At 44.2% G+C, this 11,784-nt stretch overlaps 2 protein-coding genes across 2 annotated transcripts; both read left to right on the forward strand.

Annotated features, from left to right (window-relative positions):
• Nucleotides 5,652-7,904, forward strand: LOC104782683 (putative F-box protein At5g52610). The gene is made up of 3 exons (XM_010507689.2): nt 5,652-5,773; nt 6,355-7,547; nt 7,633-7,904. Exons 2-3 carry the CDS (start codon nt 6,383-6,385, stop codon nt 7,668-7,670), a joined length of 1,203 nt encoding a protein of 400 aa, XP_010505991.1. The 5' UTR covers nt 5,652-5,773; nt 6,355-6,382; the 3' UTR covers nt 7,671-7,904.
• LOC104784350 (mitogen-activated protein kinase kinase kinase 1-like) lies at nt 8,687-9,733 on the forward strand. The gene has a single exon (XM_010509390.1). It carries the CDS (start codon nt 8,687-8,689, stop codon nt 9,731-9,733), a length of 1,047 nt encoding a protein of 348 aa, XP_010507692.1.

Here is an 11,784-nt window from a genome sequence, read left to right on the forward strand (position 1 = left end):
GGCCATCATGGTAGGCCAATAGTGACCATCCTTTTTGATTTTAAGAGCGAGTGCGCGTCCGCCAGAATGGTTGCCACCCTCGCCTTCATGCACCTCCATCATGATGCGTTCGGCTTCGTCCCGAGTAACGCATGTAAGGAATACTTCTGACGCACTTCGGCGAAACAGCTCACCGTCCAAAAGGATGTACCTGGCGCTTCGGGCCTTCAGTCGTCGAGCTGCCCATCGGTCTGTCGGGACGATACCATCGGAGATGTAAAGTTTGATCTCAAGTTGCCAATCCTCCGGAGGTTTGGCGACGTCTGTCATATCATCTATTGGCTCATCGACTTCCATCGGGACTGAGTCGTCGTTGATGATGGCAATCTGGCTGTCCGGATTAATGCTGGGAGCATCGATGCATTCAATTGGAATGGTACGTCGTAACTCGGGGTCGGAGCGGTTTGCCAGGGCTGCGAGGGCGTCGGCTGATGCATTCTCGTTCCGTGGGACCTTCGTCAGAGAGAAAGACGCAAATTCTCCGGATAACGTGCGGACCAACTGTCGATATGCTCCCATTCGCTTGTTTTTGGCGTCGAATTCTCCGCTGAATTGGCTGACTACGAGTTGGAAGTCGCAGAAGACCTGCAGGTGTTTGACTCCAAGTCCCCGGGCTAAACGGAGTCCCGCGAGAACGGCCTCGTATTCGGTTTTGTTGTTCGACGCTTTAAAGTTGAGCTTCAATGCCTGCTCAGGAATTTCGCCGGTGGGGGATCGGAGGATGAGTCCCACCCTAGAGCCGTGACTCGTTGACGAACCGTCGACGAACATTGTCCATTGCTCCACCGCGGGGGTGGGGTCGTCGAGCTCGGGCGATAGTTCGGTGATGAAGTTAGCTAGAACTTGCGACTTCAGACTTGGTCGAGAACGGTATTCGATATCGTACTCGCTAAGTTCGACTGCCCACTTCGCCATGCGTCCGGATTGGAGAGGGCTATGGAGGATGGTTCGGAGTGGTTGGTCAGTAAGCACGACGATAGAGTGTGACTGAAAATAGGGGCGTAGTTTCCATGCTGCGATGATCACCGCAAGGGCCAGTTTTTCCAGCGTGGGGTATCCTGATTCCGCGTCGTATAGAAGATGGGCTTTTGATCTCCGCGATCGTCTCGGACTAACACCCCGCTGACTGCCGAACTTGAAACCGAGACGTAGAGGTACAACGCCTCGCCGTCCTCCGGTTTGACTAACACTGGATGGCAAGTCAGATACTCCTTTAGCTGACGAAAGGCGACCTCGCATTCCTCGCCCCAATGAAAATCTTTATTTCCGCGAAGCAATTGGTAAAAGGGGAGGCACTTGTCCGTTGATCGGGCGATGAAACGATTCAGAGCGGCGATCCGGCCAGTCAGGCGTTGTACTTCTCTCTTGTTGGTCGGTGACGGTAGTCCCAGGATGGCTTCAATCTGTTTAGGATTCGCCTCTATTTCCCGTTCAGTAACGATGTACCCCAAGAATTCTCCGGAGGTTACTCCGAACGTACATTTCGTTGGGTTTAATTTCATCTGGAATTGATCCAAGATGTCAAAACACTCCGTCAGATGTTGGACGTGTTGTTCTGCGATCAAAGACTTGACCAGCATATCGTCTATATAGACCTCCATAGTTTTGCCGAGCAGATCTGCGAACATCATGTTTACCAATCGCTGGTAGGTTGCTCCGGCGTTTTTCAATCCGAACGGCATCACCTTGTAGCAGTAGGTGCCCCTATCCGTCGGCCGGACTCATGGCGATCTGGTTGTACCCTGAGAATGCATCCATAAATGAAAGCAATTGGTTACCGGCCGTAGCTTCGACGAGACGGTCTATGTACGGCAGAGGGAAGCTGTCCTTAGGACATGCTTTGTTGAGATCGGTGAAGTCCACGCAGACTCTCCAGTTGCCGTTTTTCTTTTTGACCACCACCGGGTTAGCCAACCAATCAGGGTACTGGACTTCCACTATTTGATCTGCCTTGAGTAGTCGTTCGACTTCGTCTTGGACCAACTTGGCTCGATCCGGGCCCAAACGCCTGCGTTTCTGTTTGACCGGCTTGAATGTGGGGTCGATGTTGAGCCTATGGCACATGATTTCGGGGCTTATCCCGACCATATCTTTTGTTGACCAGACGAATGTGGAAGCTCGAGACTGCAGAAAAGCGATCAGCTTTGTCTTTATGCGTTCGTCGAGTTCGGACCCGATGCCGACTGTCCGGGAGGGGTCGGAGGGGTCTATATTTGCCTCTATGATTCGACACTCCGGAGACTTGAGGCGATCCCGCTCCGGCTTGTGGGGACCGGTAAGATGGTCCCCGCTCTGTAATTGCTATGTGTTCTCCGCCGTTCTCTACTTTTTTTCGATAATAGAGCACACTCGGGCTACCCTTTGGTCGCCATAAAGTGTGCAAATTCCTGTGGTGGTCGGGAATTTGAGGCAGAGGTGATAGGTCGACGGTACGGCCTGCATCGAATATATCCATGGTACCCCCAAAATGGCGTTGTAGATCGGGGGTGCATCAATGACTGCGAACTTAGTCTTCCGGGTCACTCCGCCAGCTCGTACTTCTAGCTTTACGTCGCTCATTGACATCTTAGCGACCCCATCATAGCCCGTCAGCGTTCGAGTTTCGGGTTTCAGTTGGTCCAGTGTGACGCCCATTTTTTCTAACGTTTGCCAGCATATTACGTTGACGGTGCTCCCGGTGTCGATCAGGACTCATTCGACGTCGAAGTCGCCCATTGTGACCTCGATAACCAAAGGGTCCGAATGGGGATGTTGGATTCCTTTAGCATCCTCCGAAGTGAATGATATCGGGTCCGAACAGAGTGAAGGTTCGCTCGGAGCTGTTCGAAGGGTGCAAACTTGTCGTGCTCTCTTCTTTAATGCGCGGACGGAGTCTGCGCAGTCCTCCGGTGGGCCAAGTATCATGGTTATTCGTCCTCGGGGAGGGGAATTGGCCCGCTTCGGGTTTTGCCCCCTCTGCCGCTTGGGAGGGCCGAGCAGTTCGTGTGCTTGGGGCGTCTCCTCTTGGAGGTTCACGAATGCTTGGTTGACCGGCTGTTGGACTGCGTTAGGTGGTGCGTTGTAGCCTCGTCCGCCACCCGCACCGCGGCCTCCGTTAGATCGTCCGCCACGCCATTCCCCACGGCGACCTCTGCCTCCGTGAACGCTTTTTGGCTGAAAGACAGCTTCGACTTCGCCAGAGAGATACTTCCCGTACAAATAATTCTTCAGGTGGACGCACTCATGTGTGGAGTGACCGGGGGTCATGTGAAAGTTGCAGTAAAGTTCCTTCGGGTCAGACGACTGCTTGCCTTGTTCTTCCGCCTCGGAGACTGCGTGGATGATGCCCTTTTTTCGATCCTGAGGTTCGTGGTGCTTGCGGGGTTCGTGATGTTCGACCCGGTTTTTAGCCTTGGGGGGATGCGACGATTGTTCGTCGTTAGTTTTCGCAGCTATTTGGGCCTCTTCTTCCTCATCGAGCGCGAATCTGGAAGCTCGATGCAGTGCGTCATCAAGGTCCTTGGGTTCCCGGATATTGAGGTCCTTTCGTAATGGTGATCCAGGGATCAGGCCCTTCCTGAAGGCTGCCATTGCGGCGTCCTCCGGGACGTTGACCTTTGTTAGCTTCTCCTTGAATCTGTTCAAGAAACTGGCGATAGGCTCTCCTCGTTCTTGGGCCATCTCCCAGAGATCCGAACTTGTCACGCCTCGTTCGATGAGGATTCGGTAATTCTTGAGGAAAGCCTTGGACAACTGGTCGAAGTTGTCGATTGAGTTCGGCTCGAGGCTTGTGAACCATACCAAGGCAGGGCCGGAAAGGCTATCGACGAACAGCTGACAGCAACCGGCGTCCCTCTGTTCGTCGGTGAATCGTGCTTTGGACATGGTCGCCATGAAGGACGTCATGATTTGGACCGGATCTTTGTCTCCCTGGTAGATTGGAAGCTTCAGCTTGACCGTTCGGTACGGCAGCTCGCGTTATCCGTTGAGTGAAGGGCGACTGCCGAGTCACCTGGACAATTCTATCAATCTCCGGAGCCGTGTTGATAGCCCGATGGAGGAGTGTGTTCATGCTGCTAATCTGCGACTTGATTTCTTCGAGTTCGATGCAAGGTCCGGGGTTTGTGTGGCGGACGATCGGGGCGGCCAAGCTCTCGTGTATCCGCGAATTCGGATTCGTCGGTCGAATACTAGACGTGGTGTGAGGGGGAGGATTCCTCCTCTCGAATTGTGCGTCCGAAAAGTCGAGACGATGAGTGAGACCGCCCAAGTTTGGCGATTGTCCGGCAGAGACTTGCGATGGGGTTGTCTGGGTTACTACGGCGTCGACCCTGTGATTGGTATCGGAGATCATCTGGTAAATCTCTTTCGTCATGGAGCCGAACAAGATCTTGAAGTCCTCCATGGAGATGACCTGCGGGTTCTGGACCGCCGGTGTGGCATGAACAGGGAGGTTCCCGTTCTGTGCGTCGAGCTGCTGCTCCGTGACGCGCGCATCCTCCTCGTTACGGTGTTGTTCATCGGTGAGCTTTGTGTCGAGGTTGACTAGCTCTACTTGAGTTCGCCCCGCTTCCTGGCTGGTCTCCCCTTCGGATCTGATCCCGACTGGGAGTTCGGCGGAGGTTTCGGCCGGGTTTGTCGTTGCGTTGACGCGCTGACGAGAGTACACGGTGATGGCCGGCCTGGTCGAAACGCCACCTCGTGTTGCGACGTTATCCTGAGTGGATGCGACGCCTGTGAGATCGAGCATGCTGGAGGTTGTGCGGTTTGCTTCGGGGATTTCGTTGATGATGGAAGACATTATTGTAGGGCTAGAGAGTAAGTTTTCTAGAGACGATTTGCGTCCCCACAGACGGCGCCAATTGTAGAAACTAGGTTTCCACAATGAATTTGTTCGAGGAGGGAAACAAATTCAATAGAGTTATATCTCTAGAAAACAGATCTAAGCCTTCGAATTAAAGTAAAGAGGTAGAACTCAAAGGAATTAGGATTTATTGCCAAGAACAAAAGGAGAACTCGATTATTGTATTTGATTTTCGATGCCTTACAATGGAGAAGTCTCTCCTTCTTTATACATGTTCTAAGATTACAATATATATTCACTTTCCTTATCGGACGAAGTGAGATATGGAAAACTGCCTCATTGCTTCATTCGGCCGCCGTGCCGAAGTGGAAGTCGGCTCCTTCTTCTTCAAGGCTACACTTTGGCCGAACTGACTTCTTGTTGACCTAATCGAGCCCTTAACCGGTTTCCCGGTTAACTAATCAATTAGTATTTCTGGTTTAGCTCGGTATGTCGGGGGTGCTGAATCCCGCACCAACAATTCTCTTTTCTTCTTTTCATGGCTTGGCGATGAATTAGACCAAAGAAAGAAGTGTAATCAATTTTTTTTTTTGGTTTGCATACCGTATTGAACCGGACGAGTCAAGGAGGAGGAGGGAGGGGGTTGTTTGCGTTTGCGGTTCTTTTTCCCGGTTAAATCTGTGGGAATCGTAACCGAAACAGCGAAATGATCCGGTTTAATCAAGCACCGCAGAAATAACCGATCCATACCGGAGAAATGATCCGATTAAACCGATTAAATCTTGCGGAGAAATGATCCGTCTTTTGATTAAATAAAGAAAGTATTTAACGCCGAGACGGTGCGGTGCTCTCCCCGATTGATAGAGAGAGAGAGAGAGAGAGAGAGAGAGCTACACGAATTCATGAAATTGTTGTTTCCAGTTTTACAGTTTTGAGCCGGGGGAAGAGGAGGTTGCCCCCTTTTTCCTTCCATTTGTGTGATAATCCTTCTTGTTCTACATTCATATTATTATTGTCTATCAATAATTTCCTGCTTTGTTACCCTTTTTGGTTCCAATCTTGTGTCGATTTGCGATATCCGTCGTGGTAATGGGTTTTGTTTCAGAAACAAAATCCTTGATTTCATGTAGGTGCATACTGTTATTATCCTTATTAGATCGGTCCTCGTAACTATCAATTTGATTATTCCGATTCTCGCTACTTTAGACTTTTGTATCCTTTTGGCAATTTATTATTCTCAGGTTCTCTATTCAGTGTTGATCTCATGCATATATATCTATTTATAATGAATCATGCGGATGGAAGTACTGTTGCATTTTTCGTTTCGTTTCAAACACTGTTGCTTGCTTCTGATATGGGTACAGCTGTCTTTGTGGTCTTTCATCTTAACCGGTGCTGTGTTTTGTGTATGAGTAGTTAGCAGTTGTGTGCTCGTTACTTACAGTCACTTAAATACACATTTATGCTGGTGAAATATCTGTGTTTGAGTCCCTTTATGTGCTAAGTGCTAACTGATGTTTTTGTTGATGCAGAGCCTTAGCAACAGAAAGCAAACATAAAATGGTCCTAACTAGTGCTCAGCGTATCAAGCGGATGAGATTAGAGGAACAGCCTCTCGAGCTATCTAGAGCAGAGAAAACAGATACATGGAAGATTGTGGATGTAGAGTTTATTTTTATGGAAATCCTATCTCGTGTCTCTGCCAAATCTCTCTCGTCTTTTAAGACACTTAGTAAGCATTGGTGTAAATCCAGTGGTACTAAATACTTTTATGAGCTGCAGTTAGAGAAATCAAGGAAGAATCCCTCGTTCATTGTCTGTCCTATTATGGAGGCAGCAATGAAGTTGTATTTGAGGTATGCAAAGAATTTTAAACATTCCCTCCTCAACACTATTGATCCATCTCAAAGAAGCCAAGAGGACTTCATGTACATGATTTCATCGTTTAACGGACTCATCTGCTGCGTGAATCTCTTTTGTGACGAAGACGTAGAAAGCAAGTTTTCTGATCTGCAGATATGGATATGCAACCCTTGTACGAGGGAGACTCTCCTTCTTCCCCAAGGGAGTCCATCATTTGACTTTGTGCCAAGTGTTGGGGTGGCCTATGGCTCTGACATCTGTGATTACAGAATTTTCCGAATATTCTGCGTTGGAGTGGGATATTATTTCTGTGAGGTGTATTCGTCTAGGAATGGTTCTTGGAAAAACATTGGCTTTGTGCCTCGTCTTCCTATGCGTTCTGGTCTTAGGCCGTTCAGAACTGGTCATATTTTTGTTGGAGGTAAAATATATTGGCTGGTATCTTTAGATGAGCTAGGTGAGATCCTCTCAGTGGATTTGGAAGGAAGATTTGAGGTTATGAACTTGCCTAAGTATTCAGATGATCTAAACGATGAAAACAAGATCACAGAGGCGACCCATCTGCTCATTTTTCAAGGATCTCTCGCATTGGTTGTACTACATCCATGCCAGATGGATATTTGGGTTTGGAAAGACGACGGTGAGAAATATAGTTGGGACCTTGTACTGGCGATTGATACTCCAATCAGAGATGAAGAACTGGTTTTATCTGTAACTTCATTAAAGAACAAGCTCGTATGTGTGAATGAGACACACTGGCGTATATATGATGTGGAGACTAAAATCTGGAGGAAGATAAGGGGCCCTCGTACTGGATTTTGCAATCCTGCTATTTTCCCATTCACCGAAAGCATTCTTCCATGTAAGTTGAGTTTTATATGAATGATACTATGTTTGTTCCTTTGTTTGCCTTCTAATCCGCTTTGATCTGTTGTTTGGTGAATCAGGTAATGGTGGTGTAGGACTAACTGTAGAAGGAACATGAAGAGTATTGGTGTTCTATGATGCAGAGATTTTTGAATTGGAAGGCAATGTGTTTCTCTCAGGAGCTGTCATATTGGTTCAAAACTTTTTGGTTTGTGTCAGTTTGTCTCTCTTTTTTCATTTTCTTTAGACTTGGTTTTGTACAGTTTCTTAAATAAAGATACCAATTAGCCGTGGGTGCTTTGTCTCTGAACAAAGTTTTAATGTTATAAAGTCTTTTCATGTTCCGATGCTATGGTATGGCTCACCTCTTGTTGTTATTTGATATGTTAGTGTGCTGATTTTGAATTCTCCTGTCGGCTCAAAACAACCTTAGTGCCATTTTCTAGAGAAACAAAAAGTTTATGAAAAGAAAACAGAGCATAAACACAAGCAAAACCACGCAAAAATCGTATTAATGCTTAAATTTAATATGTATTTAATCATCATTCAATTAAAATCGGATTTTGATTTGATAAGTCCAAAAGAGTGAAAAGTTTGTTTTTTTTTTTTTTTTTTCGGCGAGTGAAAAGTTTGTTTTCACCGGCATAGTTTGATTTCTACAGTGGGTTAGATCAAGTAATTACTATTTTGTAAAACAAAATCCATTAAATGCGTCATCCAACGGTCAGAATCCACTAGATGGGTTGTGCAACGGCAGATCTTGCTATTTTCCTTTTTGTTTATGAATATTCCCATATTTTAATGACTACATATATATTTCCTTTTCCTTTTCTTATCTCAACGAATTAATTAATGCGATAATATCTATTTACTTCTAAATCAGAACTCGAAATTTTACCCCTTTTTTTTTTTTACCATCAAAAACCAAAATCCTAAGCAAACTAAGGTCTCTCTATATATATTCGTCGTTCTCTCTAGGGTTGTTAATTCCTGCACTAAAGAGTTTAGATATCAAAGTAGCCAGAGATTGATCAGAGGTTAGAGCGAAATCAATCGAGAACAATACAACGAAAATCTTACAGAAAACGCGAGAAAGTGATCAGAGATAAGCAATCGCAAAACAAGTTGCAGGAGATGGAATTGGTGAAAGTTTTGGGAAAAGGTACTTACGGCTCCGTTGAACTCTTCAGCTACAAACGAAACGACGGATCAACGTCTTTCACCGCAGTGAAGATCATGGACTCTCAAGACTACGATTCGATCGACCGAGAGTTTCGGATTCTTTCGGAACTCAAAGGATGTCCTAGTATCGTGCAGTTGTATGGGAAATCTCTGGTTCAAGGAACCGATTGCAATGGAAACAAAGTTTACAAGATGTCTATGGAATACGCATCTGCTGGTACTTTAACTAATTTCATCGAAAGAAACAGAACAAAGTTGTCTAATTCGGTTATTAAAGACTTCACTCGCATGATCCTACAAGGGTTGGTCTCCATTCATAGTCACGGTTATGTCCATTGTGATCTTAAACCGGATAATCTCCTTCTTTTCCCGATCTACGAGAAAGAAACGTGGAATTGTTCTTACGAACTGAAGATTTCGGATTTTGGATTGACGACAAGGGCCGGAGACGAATCTCATTGCTGGAGAATCGATGAACCGTGGGTGGGAACGGCTATCTACATGTCTCCGGAGTCTGTTCGCGATGGCACCACCGTTGAGAAAACCCTAGATTTGTGGTCGCTTGGTTGCATAGTGTTGGAGATGTTTACCGGTGAGAGGACATGGTTAGGGTTTGACTTAGAGGGTGTTAAGTCTCTTCTCTTGGATGAGATGGCACCAGAGATCCCAGAGACTGTGCCGTGTGACGCAAGGCAGTTTTTGGAGAAGTGTTTCGCAAGAAAACCTGAGGATAGAGGAACAGCTTCGGAGTTGTTGTTGCATCCGTTTTTGATCGGAGATAATGAGAAGATGGGTTCTTCCGCCGCCGGAGAGAGGACGGGGATGGTGTTGAGGCTCAGAAAACCTCCGCCGATATCGAAAGATATTCCAACGAAGCCACTGAAGTTGAAGGTTATTTCACAAAAGCCCCAACAATTTAAGAAAGTCTCAAATAAACCCCGAACGGTGAAGATTCTTCCTCCGAGACCCCCAGTATCAAATTTTGTTCCTGTTCAGTAGTAGTTTGCTGAAGTTTAAACACTATTACTCACTCTGTCAAAAATGTAGAATTTGCAATTTTAAAATTGTATGTGGTATGAAATCTATTGATATGTTTTCAGTTCAAATGAAATTAATTGGTTATATATAATTTTGCGATTTTTCTCCCTAAATCATCAGCTCTAATTTACACTTACACTCGATTAACCCAATTAACTGTATAGTATTTTGTACAATTTCTTTGAGCTTAATTAATTAGCTTTGACTTTGAGGATAAACAACTAGAGAGGTTCAAACACATGGGCTGTCAAAAAGGCCAATTTATGTTTCGACCCATCACAAAGTCGACCACTAAAAATGGAAATCCTTCTTATTTTTGTGTTATGCAATGGCCAACATCAAAGCAACCGTTATTTTATTTTGGGTTTACAAATAAAGAGTTCCGAGTCCTTTAGATCAGAGTTCAAACTGAACATCTGTTCAGGTTCTTGTTCAAGAGCTAGCTCTCCAAAATTTACTAGTATAGCTACTTTAATTAGCACACAATTATAAACCCGGTTTTAAGTTCCTTAGTAATATATACTTAAGGCTTAAGAGCAATATTAATCAATATATAATTGTTGAGAAAAAATAGTATAAATATATATGTAAAGTTGACTCACTTCCCATGCACGAGGGTTCTTATATATTTTATGAGGAAAAATAGATATTAAACAGAAAATAGAAAACTGACGAGAGGGCCGGAGACATATCACATAATCTAGAGAAAGTTCCCCACATACATTGTTAACCATCATCTGAAAAGATGCTCTCACAATACACACACACACACACATATATGTATAGGAATGTTCATAAATGGTGGTCCATTTAAAAGAAACAAGACCCATATCAGTTTCAGACAATAATGATAATCACAAACCCACCAAAAGCTATAATAATACACATGTCACATTTGTATGTATGTAAATCCTTTTATATTGAGAGAGCCCATTCTCTGCATATGTTGTTGTCACCACTTATAAATAAGTCTTACTCTTTCAATCATGTTTTTTTTCTTTCTTCTTAATGCTTATTTTCAAATATCTCATTTTCTTTTTCATGGTAAGATATATTCATACATATCATCCTTATGCGACTCTATAATATATGAACGTTCTAGAAATGTGTATGATGGCGCCTCGATGTTAAACACAATTTTTAATATCGAACTTATAAAAGTTGACTTTGTTGATGCCGGTTTGTAGAATATTGACGGTTAGTTTTAAACTCATTCGTTTGTTGTTCATCATATACATGGGTTGCGTTTTCTATTCGCTAAATCTATTTAGACAGGCATTTATTGGTAAAAAGTAAACACATATATAGAGTCTGTTAAACGCAAAGTCGTATTCATTTGCTAGTAACATTTTAAGTTCTCTTTGTAAATCCATAATGAAGATCACACCGTGAGATATTAATTGGTCTTATCATCATTGTATAAAAAGTTAATAATGAGTTGTGATGTGTTCGATGAAGTGATGGAGAGTTAAGAGTAGATTGTTTTAAAAAACTGAAAGAGACCGGTGAGCTCTTCATGTTGTTTTTAACTCCACTTGCATTTGTTCTATAGCTTTTAATTTTGGGCTTCCTTCATTCTCATTTTCTGTTTTCTTCTACTTTGAAATAAAAATATCTTTAACCATTTATTTTCTATATTATTACTTTGAAGTTCGGTCCTTATATATAGCTGAACATTGTGAGGTCACATATAACGAAAAGGACAAGATATGCTTGTCCCTCAAAATCTAGACTCTCTTTACTCATCTTTCATATTTATTATTTATTACTGGCCAAACAATTCATTTCATCTCACAAAAATAAATAAGGAGGGAATTTGCATACACATATATAAGAGTTGAATCCAAGGAATGGATGTGAGGGCAAGAAAGTGAGAGATATGGTCCCCTCAACAAAAGCCATTAAATCTCTGAGCATATGACTGTGACTTTAATGGCAAAGCAAAGAGGTTTGCAATTGCATGATTCAATGAAGAGTTGCTGTTAGGGTTTGGGAGATTTGTGGGCTTTTAA

Source organism: Camelina sativa, chromosome 4, assembly GCF_000633955.1.
Source record: "Camelina sativa cultivar DH55 chromosome 4, Cs, whole genome shotgun sequence".
NCBI lineage: Eukaryota > Viridiplantae > Streptophyta > Magnoliopsida > Brassicales > Brassicaceae > Camelina > Camelina sativa.

Bases quoted from the DNA above. Each gene is read 5' to 3' on its own strand.
- LOC104784350 (XM_010509390.1), top strand. From the start codon at position 8,687: ATGGAATTGGTGAAAGTTTTGGGAAAAGGTACTTACGGCTCCGTTGAA.
- LOC104782683 (XM_010507689.2), top strand. From the start codon at position 6,383: ATGGTCCTAACTAGTGCTCAGCGTATCAAGCGGATGAGATTAGAGGAA. The intron at 7,548-7,632 runs GTAAGTTGAGTT...TTGGTGAATCAG, and splicing joins CACCGAAAGCATTCTTCCAT to GTAATGGTGGTGTAGGACTA.